Consider the following 21,066-nt stretch of genomic DNA (forward strand, 5'->3'; position numbering starts at 1 on the left):
CCACCCCGGTTGGCCCGGCCGCGGCGCTTGAACTGGCCAATGGCGGGCTGCGGCACCGCCCGCCCGCCGCCCCCGGGGGCAGAACATGGCGGCCGCTCCCCGCGCCGCCGCTAGAGGGCGCGGGTCAGCCGCGCACGGTACTTGCACGCCCAGCGGCCGCGGCTCCGTGCGGGAGGGGAAGGGCGGCCATGGACAGGTTCTCGTGGACCACCGGGCTGCTGGAGCTGGGAGAGACGCTGGTGATCCAGCAGCGCGGCGTGCGCCTCAGCGACGGGGAGGAGAAGGTGACGGGAGCTGGAGCCGCTCCGCGCGAGGCCTGGCGGCGCGGCCGGGGCGGGGAGGAGGGTAAAGGACGCGGCAGCGGGCCCTAGGCAAGCGGGGCGAGCAGGGCTGTGAGTGCGGGCCGTGTTGGGCGAGAGACGCGATGCAGTGTGTGAAGGGCTTGGACTGCAGGCGGAGTATCGATCGGGGGTGTGGGAAGACGTTCTGTGCCAGGGTCTGGCAGGGTTTGTCTCTTTGGGGAGATTAGGGCGGAGTTGCAGGCTTCGAGGGGCTGTGCTGGTTGACAGTAGCTCAACGTGAGCCAGCAGTGTGCCCAGGTAGCCAAGAAGGCCAATGGCATCCTGGCCTGTATCAGCCATAGTGTGGGAAGCAGGACCAGGGCAAGGATTGTCCTCCTGTGCTCCCCACTGGTGAGGCCGCGCCCCGAATCCTGTGTTCAGTTCCGGGCCCCTTAGCTCCGGACAGACATCGAAGTGCTGGAGCGGAGCTGGGGAAGGGTCTGGAGCACAAGTCGTAGGGAGAGCAGCTGAAGGGGCTGGGATTGTTTAGCCTGGAGAAGAGCAGGCTCTGGGGGGACTTAATGCTCTCTGCAGCTGCCTGAAAGAAGGGTGGAGCCAAGTCAGGGTCGGTCTTTTCTTCCAGGCAACAAGTGACAGGAAAAGAGGAAGTAACCTTAGGCTGTGCTAGGGAAAGTTTAGATTGGCCATTAAAGAATTTCTTGACTGAAGGGGTTATTAGGCATTGGAATGGACTGCCCTGGGAGGTGGTGGAGTCACCATCCTTGGAGCTGTTTGAGGAAGGACTGGGCATGGCGCTCAAGGCCATGGTCTGGTTGACACGGGGATTTTGGGTCATAGGTTGGACCCGATGATCTCAGAGAACGTTTCCAACTTAATTCATTCTGTGAGAAAGGCCTTGGACAGTGTGTGTGACATGGGGTGAGGGTTGGGACCCCCACAGGGTGTGTGTAGGCAGTGTCACTGTGCTCAGGCTGTCACTCCTGTATAGGGCTGAGCTTTGGTGTGGTACAGGGCAGGACGCACAATTCACACGTGAGCCATCCTGGGTGCTGACATACCCTCTCCTCTTTTCTGAGCCGTGCTGCTCATTGCTTCACTTCACTGTGGGACTGAATCTTGGTCTCTCCATTTTTCTACACCATGGTAATTGCATGCCCTCACAAAAAGCTGTGAACACGTGCCTCCGACTTTACAAGTAGGAAGCAATTTGCTAATGCAGATTTTTCAGGTACAATTTTTGCTGTCTGATAAGTAAAGAGCTTTTCAACAGCAGCACAGATAGAAGCAATATTCCTGTGTGATAGGATGGAAGATTTCAGACTGTGTGCAGCATCTTTTTATTGGGTTGCTTTGCCTTTTTGCATAGCTTCTACCTTCTTTGTCAGCATACAGGGAATGTTCCACAGCCAATAGCCCTGTTTAAAATACATTTAGGAACTTTAGTATATCTTGCAGATTATATGGCGGGAGGATCCCTCAGGATTTCCGGGGGGAAAGTTTATACACTTGAAGAAGGAAGTTGGTGTTTATCCATCAAATCCTTTTATACTATTTTTCTCCATTGTTTCCTAAACTTCATGTATTTTGTTTTCTGGAAAAAAGGGAGTGTTCTCAAAATACTGGCTTGTTAAATCTGATTGCTGTGTTGTGGTAAGGTGTAATGTTTCCAATACCAGTATTTATGTAACTTACTGGTTCAATGTGTTGTTGATGTGTTTTATTTTTCCTGCCCAGGTGAAATTTGATAGTGGAGTTTTACTGCTGAGCACACACAGACTGATCTGGAGGGATCAGAAGAATCATGTAAGTCCCAACCATTCAGTTGTACATTTCCTAATAAGCAAGTAGCATGCAATGAAAAGCCTGTACACAGAGAGAGGATTATTCCTGCCTTTATGTGTGTTTTGTTTTACAAGTATAGTCCACTTTTTAGCTCTCAACAGAAAGGAGATTATGTAGTGTTCTTTCATCCAGTCCTGCTTTAATAAAATAATCATGCAGACATGAGGAGGGATAGGAATGTATCCTATAAATTTTTCTTTTCGACTGCACAGAAATAAAGGAGAAAAGAGCCTGGTGTCATGCACTAAAAAATATTGATTTTGAAAAACTGAAATTGAATGTATCAGGCAAATCATAATATGAAGTTCTCTCCTGTGCTCCTTGTCTAGTAAAGCCTTTTCTTTCTTGTTGGTTTCAAGTCCAAGCCCCATCATATATTGTGCTCCCATCATATAGTCCTGGACCATGATTTGATAATAGGATGTGTTTGGTGGTGGTGTTGTTTTGCACACATGTTGCCCTCCCAGCTGCCTGTTCCTGCCATGAGCCATCCTTTCAATCAGCCAGAACTTTTACTGCACTGCTGTGGACAGCTGGTCACCGGTTAAATGGCCCTGCCAGAACTACAGTGTGGTAACTGCAGTAAAGCTGCTGAATGCTTTGTGCCATCAACCACAGCCTGGGAGTGCAGGCTGGAAGTGGGAGAAAGAGACCACAAACACATAAAGCTCTCAGCATAGACTGTGACAATGGACACCACTACACAGATGCAATTGGAGGAGAAGTCTTTCTCAGACCAGGCTGGATTATGCTTGTTTTCGACACAATAATTGATAATTTTAACCCTGGAAGTCAAAGTTTAGATGGAGCACGTTCAGATGACAGCTTTTCAAAAGCAAATTGTATTCCACTGGAATTGCTTTTGTGCAAGGGCAGCTGAAGCACCTCTCACATTCAAAGGCTGACCCCTAGCAGATACCACATCCTTGCTTCAAAGCAGGGAGCTACTAAGAGCACTCTGAAGACAGTGTCACCAAGGATCTTCTTAATTTGGCAGAGTAGTATGATGTTTTCTTTAGGGATTCTTTGCAGGAACTTTAGACCTGTTTTTAATACACATTTTTTCAAAATGTTTAAAGAGCTGTTACCCATGCTGGGTTTACTGTTACACATGTTGGGGCTTGATTGTCCAGACCAGGAGCTGCTCTGTATAAATTAACATGGGGCTTTTTTGCCCAGCCATCACATTATCACATGAGATAACGTGCTAAACTCTGTGTTAATCACCCTATATTTCTTCATCAGCATCACTTTTTGAGAGCTGAGCATGTACTACAGCAGCCACTCTGTCTAATCTTCTCACTTGGACTTTTTGCATGCTTGCAGTAACATTGGGCATTATGGCTTCATCAAGTCTTAGAAATCCATGCTCTCCTTTCCAACAAAAAGATTACATTGGTCTCTTTTCCCTGATTTTTCCATCTGCTCCTAGGCCATGTGATTTCTTGTATTCTTCCAAAGTCATTAAATTTGTTAAATCAGCAGAGGAAAACCTTGGAGAAGAAGAAAAATGATTTTATTTTAACTAATTTAACTCAGCAAAGATTCTGAAAAGCTCAGGCTTGATTAACACAAGGGGCAGAAATGTGGCCCGGAGATGGCAAAAATTACCCAGTTCTGGTTGGGAGATGTAATTAACTTTGTTAGTGGGGTAATTAAAGCTGATTAATTTTCAAGCTCTCAGTACTGAAACATGGGGAGCATGGTGCCCTTTTGTTGTCTTGGTAAGCTGTTGTCTAAGCTCAGCTGTGGTTTAACATCAGACTTAGAAACCTTAGCTAGCTCACCTAGAAAAAATTTGTAGAGTCCCTTTCGTTTTGTGTCAGCAATGTATAATACTTAATGGGGCACATGTCATTAGGTTAACATATCTTACAGAAACAGACACTTGGGTCCTATAGCTGCTGTTCTTACATGCCATCTGCAGTTAAACAGTGTTTAAAAAAACAAAAAAAGGAATTCTGTAAAGTTTGTTACAATGCTAGATTTGTACAATTTTTTAAATTATAAAATCATGCATAATGTGAGCATGAGGCATTGGAAAACAAAATTCAAATAAACACAAAGCATATTTAATTTAACACATTTTTGGTTTTGTGTCCCTTCCTGTAGCATCTCTCATCAGGAAAGGGTGATTCTTAGTTCTTGTACTTAAAATTTGTTCATAACTTTCTATCTTGGAACTAAACTAATCAGTGACTTTGACAGTGCACATGCTATGTATAGTTGAACTCTTTTTGTCATTTTCAAAACCTTTTTTTAAACGGAAGTATCATCTTGCCTATCTTTTAAAGTGTCCAGAAGTTTGTGGCTGTTTTACAAACATTAGCTGTTTGTAATGGCTTTAAAAACTAGAGTCATAGAAGAGCCTAGATAGCTTGCATTAAGAGTTTTTAGAAAAGGAAGTACAACCCAGGTTGTTTCCCAATAAGAGATTTACTGAATATTTGGAGTTCCTGCATGTATACTTCCCTGCTCTCAAATTTAATGGGTATTTAATTACTCCATACAAAGAGGAACAGTTTTGGTAGTAGGGATTGAGAGGGCCCTGTAACAGTGTCTATTGTAAACTGTTGCTAGAAGTGGCAGGTGGAAGAGAGAAGTTCAGAGGGGGAATGCAACCTGTGTTTCCTGCATTCTGTGTGACTGTCACTCCCCAAGGTGTTGTGTGGGAGATGATGTTCCTCAAAGGATGTTCAGCAAAACAAGACCAGGCACCTTATTAGATGTTTTGAATCATTCCCATAGCAATTTCTGTCTCAAATGCATGTAGAAAGAGTTTAGCCGGAGATAGGTTAGTTTCCAATAGATGGATACAGCCTTGTTTCTTGCTCTTTGTTTGGTTTAAAGCACAGTCCAATAAATGTGTGGTGAGATGCATCAACTGCACTCCTTCACTGTAGGATGGATGGAAAAATTCCTATTGCATTCAGACAGTAGTGTAGATTTTAGATATTCAGCATTTAAAAAGAATGATTGGTTTGGATATTTTTTTAGCTCCCAAAGTAACATCAATACGAAAATGTCAAGAACACGTGAATATTGTACACCTGCAGAGATGTGGTGCAGTAGTGTGCAAATTTTAGTCTTTAAATTTTTACCTGAGACCCAAAGATTTGTTAAATCTCCTAGTCCCTTCTATGAATCTAGCTTGAGGTTTTTAAAGTTGACACATTGACACTTAAATTTGTTGGGTTTTTTAATTAACTAGAACTCAGTTGTTGGGTTTTTGTGGGTTTTTTTGTTGTTGTTGTTTTTCTACATATATTTCACTGTAATACATTGTTTCTGTTGCTACCATCATATTTCACATAGAGTGCTTCAGGCAGCACCTGTAGATATCCATACTGTTTGTGAAATGGAGAAAGAGAACACTTGGGTTTAGAGAGTGAATAAACAGGATATGGTTTAATTCACCTGTGTTTGTGGTGTTTATTGCAGGAGTGCTGCATTGCTGTACCTCTGTCTCAGATTGTGTTTATTGAAGAGCAAGCAGCTGGGATAGGAAAGAGGTATGGCCATCCTCATTGTCTTTTTCAGATGGATCCTTTCACATGCATGTTATGTGAGATGCCCAATATTGTAGATTAATCCATAATAGGTTCCGTGTGCAATCTTAAGTTTCCATCCTGACAGTCACAAGGACCACTGAGGAAGGTCAAATGTGCGAGAGAGTCATGACTGATGTAATTTGTTAACTGTCATGTAATCACTACTGATGATTTTAGAGGTCCTTTCTGACATAAACAATTCTATGATTTTAAGTTTCTAAAGAGAGAAAAAATTTTGGCTGGAGAAATATATCCACAATTAACATCTGCTTGCAGCCTACAGTCAGACTGGCAAGGTAATATGCTGGAGATATTCAGAAGAAATCAGTTTATTCATTAATGCTGGAGAAGTAAGTAAAGACCAGTGCAAAGATTATCAGTAAAATGAGATGGGAATGGAGGACTTGCAGTCATGTTGTGATAGCAGTCGGTTAATTTTCCTAAAATCATGCTCTCCCAAGGTTTGTTTTGGTAGTGGGTGTCATTTTAGACTGTTATTTTCATGCATGTTGGCTTTGAATGTTGGTTTTAGATAAGTTCACACACAGTGTCCACAAGTGACATATAGAAGTCAAATAGGTTACACATAATATTGACACCTTTTGTTTTCCTGTGTCAAAGTTAGCTTTGACACAGGAAAAAACATATCTTGGCTTTTGACCTGCAATAACTAATGCCAAATTAGGATAAAAACTATCAAGTTGTAATTTAACTAAAAGGTTTTTTTTAATTATTGCTTGAATTTTTAAAATTTTTTATGTTCATTTCTAAAGGATTGATGGTAGGTACATTTTAAATTTGTAAAATGTTTTCACTTTAGAGGCTGTTATAGTTTTTATGTTGTAGTTTTTAAGATCTACTTCATCAAAGTATTTAAATGTTGATGCATAAATATAAGCATTCTTTGATGATCTTTAGCTCTTATGTGAGATAGTTAATAGAGATTTTGATGAAATGGTTAACTTTGATGCAGAAATAGTTTATTTATAATACTTATTACAGAAATATCTTCTCTTTCCTTTTCCATAGTGCCAAAATAGTAGTTCATCTTCATCCTGCTTCTTCAAACAAAGAGCCTGGTCCATTTCAAAGCAGCAAATATTCCTATGTCAAGCTTTCTTTCAAGGAACATGGGCAGATTGAGGTAAGTTTGTACCATGGATGCCAAGCACAATCAGGTCTTTGGACATGCTTTTCTCCTCTTGCTGTGTTAGTGATAATTTCCCATGATCTTTCCATGTTTACTTTTGAGGTGGAGCTTTTTCAATACATCCTTTTGGGAGACAAACACTATGAGCCTCCCATGTTCTATACTGTCATTAAATACTGCACATAGAGTTCCAGAAATGTCACGAGGCATTACTGGGCTAGTCCTTATTTTAGGGTGTTTAGTATAATCTTATATTTCCTTTGCTAATCTATTAAATTGAACACGGGATTTTCCAAAATGACATCTCTGAAATCTGTTAAATGTTTAACAGAGTAAAAGATATTTCTTTTTACCTAACCCTCTATTAAATAGGCATCATACAACTTACTACTAATTTTCTCTCTAATTTTATTGTTGAAACACCTTTTCTTTCCTCAGAACTTTTGTTCATTTTACACTGCATAATTTTTTTTAACCTATAACAAATCCCAAAGGCTTTGAGCATTCTAAGAAAATTTAATATATTCTTAAAAGAAAGCTCATCCTAAAAACCCAAGAAATTGCACTCTGTAAAGAAATTTCACAATGGAAGATCCTCATTTGACGAGACTGAGAACTTTAACTTTGTGCTGTGGAAAAAGCTGTACCCGTTCACTGCAGAAAATAAGATTTGCAACTCAAATTGGTTAGAAATGTCTTAAAAATGCATGTGCTTGATCAAACTCACTTTCATTTCTTTGTAAGCAGTTTTCAGATTATGATGGTTGTAGGTTTATGCATAGTATAAATGTGTGTTTTTCGCAATCATAATCCTATTTATTTTAATGTTGTGTCTGAAAATTAAACTTACTTGCTTATTGATTGCCTAGCACAACAATTAAACCCCAGCCTTTCTTTATGACTTCAGAATGCTTTTCTGTGAACCTGAACAATGAAAAGGGTGGAATAGATTTTTTTTCTGGATATTGGTCAGTGGGACACACTTAGTGTTACCTAATGCCACCTTCTGGTATTAGCAATAAACAAATTGGTGTAATTGATCTCTGTGGTTGTTTTTATATTGTTGAATTAGCAGATCAATAGCAATTGGATTGCTCAGCTTTCCTTCCTTTAAAAACATGCCTTTGAGTATACCTCAACATTTAACATGGCTTGGGACATTTCGAATATCTGAAGAAATATTTTACAATGGAAGTACTTAGTGACTGCATGGCTCCGCTTCTAATATGAATGCTTTCAAAGGCTGGACATTAAGAATTTCCATATAATGAGTTGTGTAGGTTGTGTAGTTGTCACTAATTTAATGTTTGCAGTTCTACAGACGATTATCAGAAGAAATCACACAAAGGAGATGGGAGAGCATGCCCACTGGTCAGGCCATGCAAGTTAACAAGGATTCACAGGTATGTGCAGAGCTTCTGAGCAGGATCTGTGTGTAATCTCTTACTGTCACTTCTTGCCACCCCCATATAACACATCCAGCATGTGACTCTAACCAACATCATGGGCCTGTGCAGGAATTCAGCTTTTGTTTGCCTGTTTTTTCACTGGCGTAAATTAGTTTGTCCTTTGCATTTTTCACCTGATAGAACACAGTAGCCTCTTTTTCTTGAGTATGCTTAGATAATGAGCTCCTTTTTGTTTGTTTGTTTTAGTTAGACACAAACACACATAATTGTGAAAATTCAATATTTATTTGCACATATTTTTATTCAGCATGTGAGGTCCAATGAAGCTGGAAAATTTTTTGTCTTTATTGTGATTCCTGGTTTATTTTTTTGTGGCTGGAAGTCAAATATGTAACATGTGACTTTTATATAACTCTTTGAAACCAATATATATTTGATTTAAATGTGTATTCTAAATGGACAGTTGTTAGGGAGAATGTCATATGTTAAATAAGGTTTATCTGCCTACATACTTCTAAGTTATTAACACTGATAAACATGTAGATGTTGTTTCTATATATTAATGTGCTGAATATATGAATATATAGTATTGTATGAGTGAAATAGGATGATTTAAAGATTGTTCAATATGAAATTATGTATGTCCCCTCTGGTAAATGTAGTACCTATAGGGACAGCTGCATTTGGAGTAATGCATGAAGAATCTAATCAAAATGCCTTACCACTACTTAAGTCTTAGCAACTCTTTAACACCAATGCTAAGCTTTGCAGTCAGAGGTGAGAGGCCTGGCACTGCTGCCACTTAGGTACCAGCCTTTCTAGAACCCATTTGGCATCTGGTAAAAGTTTCACCATCACCCACATTCTAATACCTCTGGGGAAGGTAAATGAGACTGTACTTAGCATTATGTTTCTATGTTTCTATGTTTCTTCAGACTGGATTTCTTGAAGTAATACACTCAGGCATTTCCACAGCTCTAGTATGGATGTTCACAAGGACTTGAGAGGCTAGAATTGAGATGAGCTGCAATACTTAGTCTGGATATTAAGCCATATTAATAGCTTCAAATATACTATCAGTATCATTACTTGTCTAGTACAGCAAATTCATACATGGTTCACATTTCTTATTTTTTAACAATGATTTTGAAAATTACTGTCAAGAAATGCATGAAATATTGTATCAATGATATCTGCTGTTTGGGGGAATATTTCTGGTCCTCTAATTTTCACAGTGAGGCAAATGAGAAAACTTGGCATTTCCTATTTTGACTCTTTCCTTGTTGTTGTTTTTTTTGTTTTGTTTTTGTTGTTGTTTTTTGTTGTTGTTTTGTTTTTGTTTTTTGTTGGTTTTTTTTTTTAGGCAGGAAGAATAAGGGCTGTAGGAATTGTAGGTATTGAAAGGAAATTAGAAGAAAAAAGAAAAGAGACTGACAAAAACATTTCCGAGGTAGGTACTTTTGAAGTTTCAAGGTCAACCACCTGCCTGAGCTATTTACATTCATTCACACTTTCTTTTAGGGACAGCTGAGACTATTTACTGTTCTTGTTGAGAAATCTGAATTTATTAAGAGTGTACAGTTATTTATTTCATTTAACTTGCTTACCAATATATGTAAAGGTTCTTCATTTAAACAATTCCTTTCAAGAAGATTGTTCTTTGAAACCAACAGTGTGTATTTATTAAACTAATTTTGGTTTCAATTAAAAATTTAATATATATGAAGCAGAATATGCTGATCCAAGTGTCTGCACATAACTGTGATGAAGCTAGATTTTCCTCTTATAGTCAGGTTTTTAGATGTTACATTTAGGCTTATAATTACAGTAGAATGATTTGCAGTCCAGGCATTGACAAGCTATTCTAAGTACTTTGCAAAATAGCTGGCGTAGACGGAGATCATGCTTTTCCATAGAACCAGCACAATAGTTGAATTCCAGATATCAATACTAATGGACAGCAGAGGCATTTAATTTCTTCATATATACCTGAGAGCAATACCTTCAAAAATAGTCTGATTCTGTCTTGGTAGTAGAGATTAATACAAAAGTATTCATAAACTACATGCAGCATATTTGTTCTTGTGGCAAAGCTTTATGGGATTCAGTGTGCCACAAGAAAAAGGCATTCCCTTATCTAATACTTATGAAAATTAGAATGCCTTTGCAGGCCACGTGCTGTTTCAGATGCTGTGAGCATTAAAGTTTCTTGGTTTCTGTCTGTGAGGAATGTACTGAATGAAGTTTTGTGTGTAGTTCAAAAGGTATTGTGGTTACATGCGTGGGTATATAGTTCAAAAGGCATTGTCTGCATATTTTTTCCTTTAGTAGCTTTGTCTGAGAGTAAAAGAAATCCATTTATACATGTTGTGTGAGCAGAGGAAAACCATGACTTGTAAAATCCTGCCTTCCTCCAGCTTTAAATATTATAAATGACTTAATTTAAAAAATGGTGCCCTGGCTTCCAGGAAAAGGCTTCCTGCATCTGCTGTTCAGTGCTGATAAGAATCCAGTTCTTTAGCCTTTTGTTTATCTGAGGAAGTTCCTGTTAGGTGTGTGCACATTCCCCTTTGTTTCCAGGCCTGCCCTGGGTGAGTCAGGCAGAGGAGGAGTTAGACACAGCATACTGTTTATTTAGCTAAATCAGGGGTTCTTTTGATGAATGTTGTTTTCATGCAGGTATAGAGATTAGAAACAAGCTGGGAAAAGCCCTGTCAGAAAACTTATTGTTGATATCATATACAAGTAGAGTAGCAGGACTTTGATTTACACTAGAGATTGGGAAATCTATTGTAAATTATTCAGTTTGGCAGATTAGGGAGTAAGAAGAAGTATTCCAAATAGAAGCTTTTGTTTTCTTAGTGGTAAATTATTGTTCTATAGTGACATATTTTCTTTTCTCCCTGTGGACTACCTAATTTTGGATATCTAACTCAGGTACCAAGTGTTAGGGGGCTAAACTTGTCCAGTCAGTAGAGAAACCCTGGCACTATCAGGAGGTGAAAAGCAAACCTTGTCTCTTTCTAGAGGCATCTCCTTTTGGTCTTTGCATGTTGAATCTCTGACCAGTAAGCTTCTACATAAGGCACCTAAAAGTATATGGGAACAATGGGGTCTTCCTGCAAAAACCCTGCTGAAGTGTGTCTTTCTAGTGGGGGGTTAGTCAGAGTAAGGCAGAAATGACATAGAGGCAGTGGCTAGAAACTGTAGGCAAGATGTCTCTCTGGCTATTTGACAGTGTAACTGAACCTACTTTACTTGAGGCTGGAGGGCTTTGGGGCTGCTGTCAGGCAAACTTTAGATTAAAAGGTTCAGGAATTTTTCTCATACCAAAAAAAGGTTTTTTGAAAAAGTTGATCATCTGGACATGTTGTCATGTATTTGAGAGTAGTGAGGAGGCTGAATGAATGTGTGCTGATGAGGGTGGGAGAAAAGAGAGTTGCTTTATAATACAGTTCCATTAATGGAGTTGCTAGCTCCCCTTTTTTTTAACATGATTTTTTTTAATGCTAGTTTATAATTACTAAAAGTTTGGAATTTCAGTAAACCTTCAGCTGTTTTTAAAGTATGTTTTATTTAAGCCTAAAAACCCTTTTGGGTTGTTAGATAGTTGTTGTATTTGAGACCATAGCATTTTATTCGAGTACTTAAATGACGAGATGTTGCCACACGTTTCTGAGGTTTTGTCCCTCAGATATCCTCTTTCTTGCTCATTTGAAATGAGTGTTTCTTACTAATTAAGTAACATTCACTGATTAAAGTTGTCTTGTCAGGAGGAGTACCATCTGTAGCTTTACAGCTGTCTTGTAGCTGGCCAGAAACAACAGATCTCCTTGAGTGATGGTTAATTGTTGGAATAAACCTTCCCCCACCTTACAGAGAGCATAATAAATTTGGAGAGTTTAATCTTTTCTTGGACTCAGCATCTCATTGTCCCTTCCTATCACGTGGACATCATAAATCATACCGAAATTCTGTTCATATACTGAAAAAGTATGTGGTTGTTTGATTCTCTCCTTTGTTGTTTATTTCAGTTATAAGACATGCTGTAAAACAGTTGTATGAACAAATAAGGTGTGGTATCTCCTTTTGTAACATAGCCATCTAAAGGGGCAGCAGCTCTTATGAATAGCTTGGGTAGGTGGACAAAAGCTGTGTCCATCAAAACTGAATGATGTAATTATACTGATCTGCATTGTCTCCTTTTCATTTCAGGCTTTTGAGGACCTTAGTAAACTAATGGAGAAGGTATGGATGAATGGCATGTGTCACTTGGCCAAGTAGACTTAGGCTTGTTTTCTCAGTTTTAAGCACACTTTTTTCTCTTGTGCTGGAAGTTGACTTATCTGTGTATGTTTCTTGATAGGCTAAGGAAATGGTGGAATTATCCAAGTCAATAGCCAACAAGATTAAAGAAAAACAAGGTGACATCACTGAGGATGAGGTAAATTAATTTAGTTTTTAAATTCTACAAAAATGTTCCTATGAAAAGCAAAAAGCTATCTGTTTAATAATGTAGTGTTAATAAAAACCCTTGCTGGTTGATTTTGTTGTGTTTAGTCCCTTATACTTGGTGTAGAGTTTACTTGCTTAGTGTTAATTTTTCTTTTAACCCTTCTTAAAAGCAATGATTTAGCTGCTTTTGTATAAATTTTTCTCTTTCTTTACCTGTGCTGGTCAAAAATAAATAGTGCAAAGTTTTGCTTTCTCTTTGCCTAGTAATTAACTTTATTCGTAGTAAACTGAGGGATTTATTCACCAAAACATTGTTATGGTAATAAAATCAAAGATTTTTAAAAACCAGAATCACTCATTAGCTGATGTACTTTTAAATTTATTTGTTTGTTTGCTTGTTCAGACCATTAGGTTCAAGTCCTACCTACTGAGTATGGGTATAGCTAATCCAGTTACGAGGGAAACGTATGGATCTGGTACACAGTACCACATGCAACTGGCAAAGCAACTAGCTGGAATCCTGCAGACACCCTTAGAGGTAAAGCACCACATCTTACACCAGCATTTTCCATGTGTTGCTGAATTTTGATGTAAATGTGTTTTGGCTGTAGTAGTCTGCCTCTTTTTAAAGCAGATTTAGCAGCGCAGCCTCCTATTCAATGTTAATGGAAGGAATATATATTGCCTTTTTGAATAAAAAGGTTCAGTATGAATTTTTCTTTGGACTAATGGCATCAACTTCTGATTTGCAAAATGTTGATCAGATTTAGAAAATTATTCAAGTGGTCTTTCTTGTATTTGAACAGCTCTGTATTCATCCCTTGCTGCAGAATATTTCATTTTTTTAAAGAAAGAGTGAAATGACACTGACTGAAAATAAAAGTAATGAATCTTTTTAAACTGCCTAAAATTTATATATTTTGCAAATATAGGACAGAATTATTAAATAGATTCCCAGCCCATAGTAGTATCTCCTGTTTTAATTTATCTCAAGATATTATAGATTACAGGTTTCTCACCAAACAGTTAAATTTCATATTGCAACTTATAAGGCTATGTTCTTCCTAAAAAGCATATATACTACAGTATTTTTGTGAAAGGTACATGCTACCTACTGTGATCAGAATGGAAAACTGAGTTTTTCTGAAAAGTAAAAACAGTAAATTGATTGATAGATTTAATATATTGAAATTCCTTGTTCCTATGATTTATTCTCTGGCTTAAAATCAAAGTAATTCATGGTCCTTGGGTGTAGTGTCACTATTTTGCATTTTAAAATGATTAGTGAAAGGTACAACATGCCTCTTTAGTTTTTTTTCCATTAGGGCCCATCATTTAGCCCCTCTGTTTTACCTGTTTAATCAGCACCTGCAAGTAGAGATGATGAGGTTCCTGGGCTGTTTCTCTCACCAGTCTTGTGCTCGTTAACACAGGAGCGAGGGGGGATCATGTCTCTGACAGAAGTGTACTGCCTGGTGAATCGTGCTCGAGGGCTAGAGGTGAGACACTGCTCTGGGTCACAGTGTTAGAACAGGACTTCAGTCATAAGGACATTAAAGGGTAAAAATGTTCCCTACCAATGGCTCATTCTACTTGTCTACAACACAATGTGATCAGCTCTTTATTAAAATTAGAGGGGTTTTATCTTTCTCCTTCTCATTTTTCTTTATAATGCTTATGTATCCTTTACAAGTAGTAATAACACATGCTGCTTTTTATGATACCCTGTAAAAGGGGAAATCCATACTTATCTGGAAAAAAAACTTAAAGGTCAGAAACTACTAAAGAATGGTGAATGTTCTGGGAATTTTTTTAACAAAATACAGCAATTCTTTCTGTGAACAAGGCAAGGAAGATTATTATAGAATACATAGTAAGGGAACAGAAAGGAGCATAGAAGCCAAGAAAATAGTCTGCACAACAGAAAGGAAAAAGAATTAACAATAAGTGTAGCCTGGTGTATTTTTTAGCTTCAGCTACTAAAACTTTGTTTTGATGTTATACTATACACCTGAAATGCAAACTGTAAATAAATATGTTTTACTATTTTAATAGTTGCTGTCACCAGAAGATTTAGTAAATGCCTGTAAAATGCTGGAATCACTGAAATTACCACTAAGGTAAGAGCTTTACAGATTTATTTATAAAGCATGGCACTCACAGGTCAGACCATGATGATTTAATTTTTACTTGAAGTAGAATTTTTTTGTCGTTGTTGTGAGTATTTTAACAAAGTCATTATTTGCTCAAAGGATGCTGCCATATGCACCAACATCCACTCTACATTAAAACATTAATTTTTAGCTAGGAAGATGTTATTTTTTCACTTAGAATTTTTTCAGACTGGAAAAGGGTTTAACCAAGACCAGACATATGCCCTGCTCTCTTCTGTCTCTTCAGATTTTGAATATGCTGTTAAGCTTAAGTTCATCTTAGAGAGCTTGCTTGGGTTTGGGGGGATTTTTTTCCCCTTTTGTAAAGTGGTTATAGATGTGGATGCATTAGAAATGTTACCATAAGCAATGTGCACTTTGCCTCTCTTTTTTGATTTTAGGCTTCGGATATTTGATAGTGGTGTGATGGTGATTGAACTCCAGTCTCATAACGAAGAGGAAATGGTAGCTGCTGCTTTAGAGACAGTAAGTGTACTTCATTTCCTTCAGTGTTCTGACCATGCTAGGGAAATTTAAACACATTAGGTAAAAAACTTGAGGTATGGGATTTCCTCTTGAGGTTTCAAATACAAAGCATTCCGCTCCGTATCTTCTAAAAGAAATATTTAAATAGCACTCCTCAACTTCAAAGTTCTGTGCAGGCAATAATCTTAGTCACAACTTTCTCTTTAAGGAATAAATCACTTTTCTATCTCTTTTCAAACTTCATTAACCTTCAGCCTTCCTCCAAATCTTTTCCACTGTAGACTGAAATTCATGGCATTTATTGAGCACCTAATTAAACAGAAGTGGGCTTCAGACACTGTACTGCTTGAAGGCAGTGGAAACAGCTCTTAAATGTTGAAGTAGGTAGTTGTTTGGTTTGGGTTTATTTCATAGAGCAGTACCAAGTATGTGTACCAAGTTTGCTGCTGTGAAGAGCACTCAGTGGGAGAATAGTGTGTATAGAATTAAGCCAGCCTCATCAGGTAAAATAATAGTATGAATTGCTCAGTGTCATAAACCTTTGTGGTTGTGCTGCCTCTGGACACTTTACAGTCCTGTTACCCCATAATTTGTTACATTTTTCCATGTCTTTCTGAGTGGAATGTAATTTTTTGATTTTCATACATTTGAGAAAAGGCTGATCCAGTGTATCCAATGTTAAAGAGGAGGCAGTTGAGAAAAAGTAGAGCTATCACAGACACCTCCTCTCTTGACACAATGCATGGTTGTCACCATAAAGCTTTTGCTCACAGAAAGACTTTAGATAAAAGAAATAGATAAGAGAAATGTTTACAGTGATTTAAAAGACTCCATTCTAAATTAACAACATTAAAATGCTTAAATTTTTCAGTATATGTTAATATTTTCAGTTTATTTTCTTAAATGTGTAGAAAAATACTAAGACCATTTTAGGGCTTTTTTTCTCATTATTTTTGGTTTCTAATTATTTTTTTTTTGTCTTCAGTAAGAGTGCTTATGTCTTTGAAAAGAAAAACCTTTCTTGATAAGAAAGGAAGTCAACTGCAAAAAGTAGCAGATGGTGGATTTATTACCAAGGTGCCTTTTTTCTGTTATTTCATAACGTGAAACTTTGGCTCCATAGAAGAATGGAAGGAAGAGGCTTCAACTGAGGAAGACTACTTGTATGGAAAAGGGAAGATCAGACTTGTGGCCAAAAGCACCCATAATTTAATGTTACTGCACATTATGCATTAAGTTCTGAGATGTGAAAGGAAGCCATAGGGTTTCAGGCAGGAGAGGGATGTGGTTTTGAATGGCTGGTGAAGACAGGAAATGACACGGACATCAAAGGAATCCAGCATCACCCTTGATGAGCATAGTGGTTTGGGGAGGAAAGATAATTAATCACCAATTGTATAGCTGACATCCATTACTCAGATTTGATCTCTTAGCCTCCAAAAATCTCATGTTATGTCTGATTTAATCTGAGTTTCTGTAAAAGGACTACTGCTGAGAATGATGCAAAATAGACCCCTCCCCACCCAGTTATGTGGGAAGCAGGAAATGGCAACTACATCCGGATTTACAACTTTGCTTGAATCTAAAGCAATGAAGAAATAGAAGGATAATTAATTTTTAAGGAATAAACATGTTTATCTGGGAAATTCAAGGCAATAATAAATTTAGACTTCATATGTAGTATTTATATGGTATTTTGAACATCCACATGTCCAACGTGTGTGAGAAGGCTTAATTTTATTAAGTATCATGATTGAGACAAAAGGGCCAAAGTTTTTGAGTCCCAAAAATGAACTTGTCTTTTATGTCAGCTGAATGTGATGCTGGCTTTTAGTTACTCCTCTAGTATGTCATAATGTCATGTGAAGCACTAAGGTTTGGGGATTTTCCTGTAGGCAGTGGGTGTATTTTAAATGCCATAAAACTCAAATTCTTCTCTACCACCTGAGATGAGATGACATATTTCTACACTGATGACCTGCCCTCAACAGGCCTCTTATTTCTTTGTCTAGGCTTCAGTGTTTGCAGAATCACTTAGGATAGTTCTGCTGTGTAAACACTGATGGAGACTGTATTCTGCTGTCTGAGCTATTCTGATTTTTCAGTTCATTTGATTCCAAGGCATCTTTTAAAAAAAATTCCAAAGGAATGGGTCCCATGTGATTTTTTTACAGATTTAACTCTTTTCTTTCTTGCTTTTTTTATACTTAGCAATTTTCCCAGGACACTGAAGAGATTATTTAATTTTTAACGGGAAATAATCATAATTAGTTGTACTTTTAAAAAAGCAAACAAATTAATTCTCTTCTCAAGGGATTTTCTACCAATTTATCACTTCATAAGGCTAGACCTGATTCAGTAGCTGAAAGAACTTTGTTGTTCTTCTAATGCCATGGTTTGTTTATTTGTGTATTTGTTTTTTTGATAGGTATCTGAAAAGGGTTCTCTCACAGCTGATGAGTTTGCTAAGCTAGTGGGGATGTCTGTTCTCTTAGCCAAAGAAAGGTAGGTAATAATTGTTGTGTTTAATACTTCAGTTACCATGTTGTCCTCAAGTAATACAGGACATCTTCTTTTGCTTTCTCTAGGCTGCTTCTTGCTGAAAAGATGGGCCATCTTTGCAGAGATGATTCAGTGGAAGGCTTGAGATTCTACCCAAATTTATTTCTGACACAAAGCTAATAGCATTTGTGTACAGTTTGTTATGTAATAATTGAACAAGAGAGCAGAATCCTTCCAAGAACTGACTTTAAAATTCTTATTTCTTTAGTCAACTGCAAGAGACATGAACATTGCAATGCTTTTACAGTTCTCAGGTATTTCAAGTGCTGAATTGTCTTACGTGGAACTGAAAGGAAATAGAAATCACAAAGTCAGAAGCATGTCTATTGTCTCAAGACAACTCACTCATTTTTCAAGTTTTATTTGATGTGCTGTGTAGTTTATTTCAAGAGAAGATTCCACACCAGTGAAAGCGGAGAGAATATCGCTGCAGAGTGCTGTGAGGGTCAGTACCCAGAAGCCAGGTTACTGCATACTCCAACTCCAGTTTGCTTATGTCTGGAGCAACAAAGCAGACAGATGTATCCACAGTGATAAGAAACAGGACTCTGGTGTGTACTGAGGTATAAGGAACAAACTAGTGTAGAATAATCCCTTCTCCCAGAAGTTTTCTAAGGGAGGATCTTGGGGATCTAGAATTTGAGACAGAAAGAACCTGCTGCAAGAGAGATTATTGTATGTCAGGCGAATCTAGAAATTACCATGTTTATTTTGTCGTGTCTTACACTAATATCTCAGATAGAAGCATTGTTAGCACAGACTTCCTCCCTTCTCTTTCCTTGCCATCTTCCTTCCTGTCCATTTATGTTGCACTTTGGGTGCCCCTTCTCTGTCCTTTCTGTAGCAGAGTGGAGCAGCCTCCTGTTACTTTACCAGACTCTGTGCTTTCATGTGCTTGTGTTTTATCTTGTACTTCTAACAAAAGATCATTTGTTTGTTTCATCAGCCTATTACATGTTTTGGGGAAACAGTTCATTTGCTTACTTCTCATATGTGAAAATTAATATGCTTTCTATATTGAAGGGAGGAAGAAGACTATCACCCTGTGTTTAATAATCACAAGGTATCATTGTTTGGTATTCTTCACCCTGTGTTCACACTGAATGCAATATAATAGCCTCAGTTTTCATAACTCCAGTGGAGTTGCTACACTACTTGAAGATCTGTCATGATAAAAACAGTTAAGTGGATGTTTATGATCCACATTACCTGAATCTTTGGCATTTTGAAGTGACTATTTTTAATAAAGTTAATTTAAGGTATGGGCAAGGACATCATACAGGTATAACTACACTGTGGTTGTGATGACCAGATCAATATTACAAGAAAGGACAAAAAGGCTTTTAATATGAGCCTGAAGATATTTTCAGAACTATTTCAGTGTTACCACAGCATGAGTTAAGACATGAGTTAAGATCCTGCCAATAGTTCAGTGCAGAGATTCCTACAGTGATCATGCCTGTGGCTTGTAGGATGTCCTTTATATCCAGGGGATTAGTAAGAGGATCCATCCTCTTACTCTTGTCACAAGCAAACTTTCATGCAGTGCTTTCTTTAAGGCAGCTTTCCTCTGCTCCACGAGGGTGCTAAAACTTTTCTCTTTGACATGGCTGAAGGAACCAGTTCCACACTATTATTACAGTTTAGTTACCTGGCGTCATCTCTTCAGGAGCCTTACAGCTTGCTGCTTTCCTTCATCCTCCCCACAACCCAAAGGAGAGATCCATGCCAAGTACACTGAGCACCACATATCTAAGGAGGGACTGAAAAGTGAGAAATTTGGAAGCAAAAAGCTGTTTTGTGACAACTGTCTCTTTTGCCCAATAAAAGCCTGTCATGGAAGGCCAGTGGTTTGTGGGCCTGAACCTCTCCCCACAAGGGGGCACGTCGTGTGCAGGAAGAGCAAAACCTGAGAGGAAATGCCTAGCGTAAACTGCCAGCCTCTGTTCCTCCAACTCTGAGTGTTTCATTATCTTACTTAAGCAATAATAATATAGCCTGTTTAGAATAATGGTACCTTCTCAAGCTTTTCTTTTCCAAGATGTTTCTTTGACTTTGTTTTTCTTCCAGACAAAAAGGCTAGAGGGGAAATTGTATTGCTGGTTTAGAATTTAAGCAGACACATGAGAAAATGGCTACTAGAAAGTAAGAAAAATTAAAACATTTTCTTAAACAGATTGTTGAGTTTTTTTTTCCCTCTGAATGTTTTAAAATGCTTTAAAATGCTTTACACGTTAAAATCTTGTGGTTCCACCAGGCAGGTTTTTGAAGCACATCCTATTTTTACTGTCTCACTTTGTAACTAAAAGGGTACAATATAGTTTTGATTTAAAGGGCAGAATTAAATGTAATTAGAAGGCCTTGCTTGTGTTGCTGAGTAGCCTGTTACCCATCTCAGCCAGAGCAGTCAAAACTGTAGGTGTCTACACAAGCACTGCTTTCATGAGATCATATTAATTTAATACAAAAGGTACATATATGAACCTTTCCTGTTTTGATTATTCCTAGGATATTTGTATCATGATATATGACAATTTTGCCAGGGCTGCCTACACAAATAGAACTTGTCTTTTTATGGAGCAGTCTTAAATGATGATGTTTTTCATTTGAAAACATGGGCCTTTTTATGCCTCAGACAGGAAAACACTCCTCAGGAATCTGTACATCTTTTCCGTTTCTCCTTTGCCTTTGTTTTCAGGAAAATTACATACAGCCTATGGAAACATAGATCTAATCTGGACCATATTTCTGAAATGCAAATCTTTTTTCTTCTGAAAAGTGTATCGATGTGAATTTGAAAGTCCTCAGAAATGTATCTTTCATAATCATTTATGGGTGCATATTGATTAGCTCGGTTCTTGTAACAGGACTTCCATGGTTTGTCCGAAGAGCCTGACTGTGCTTCTAAAATTAGTGCAAGTATTGTCCCTGAATTCATGAGTACAGCAGTGGAGACAGTAGGAGCCTGTTGCCAACAGTAAAGGTTCCTGCTTCCTGAAGCCTGGGAGACACTTATTTACAACTGGACAGGTCTTTGAGAATACTTACTGAAAAGGCAGCTCAAAATTATTTGTGGATTTGATAAGAAATCATTATCTCCAGGAGAAGCTCCCTCACCAATGTATTTTCTGTTGAGTTCTACTGACAAATCTTACA

General features: G+C 38.1%; 1 protein-coding gene across 1 annotated transcript; it reads left to right on the forward strand.

The window, feature by feature from the left end:
• The first annotated feature begins 165 nt into the window (after positions 1-165).
• Positions 166-20,088, forward strand: VPS36 (vacuolar protein sorting 36 homolog). The gene is made up of 14 exons (XM_036388894.1): positions 166-284; positions 2,037-2,105; positions 5,586-5,656; positions 6,725-6,839; positions 8,159-8,248; positions 9,618-9,704; positions 12,470-12,502; positions 12,621-12,698; positions 13,113-13,247; positions 14,143-14,208; positions 14,765-14,829; positions 15,264-15,348; positions 17,777-17,853; positions 17,937-20,088. Exons 1-14 carry the CDS (start codon positions 189-191, stop codon positions 18,028-18,030), a joined length of 1,161 nt encoding a protein of 386 aa, XP_036244787.1. The 5' UTR covers positions 166-188; the 3' UTR covers positions 18,031-20,088.
• The last annotated feature ends 978 nt before the right edge of the window (positions 20,089-21,066 follow it).

This window comes from Molothrus ater, chromosome 2 (genome assembly GCF_012460135.2).
Source record: "Molothrus ater isolate BHLD 08-10-18 breed brown headed cowbird chromosome 2, BPBGC_Mater_1.1, whole genome shotgun sequence".
NCBI lineage: Eukaryota > Metazoa > Chordata > Aves > Passeriformes > Icteridae > Molothrus > Molothrus ater.

Bases quoted from the DNA above. Each gene is read 5' to 3' on its own strand.
- VPS36 (XM_036388894.1), top strand. From the start codon at position 189: ATGGACAGGTTCTCGTGGACCACCGGGCTGCTGGAGCTGGGAGAGACG. The intron at 5,657-6,724 runs GTATGGCCATCC...CCTTTTCCATAG, and splicing joins GCAGCTGGGATAGGAAAGAG to TGCCAAAATAGTAGTTCATC. The intron at 14,209-14,764 runs GTGAGACACTGC...CTATTTTAATAG, and splicing joins ATCGTGCTCGAGGGCTAGAG to TTGCTGTCACCAGAAGATTT.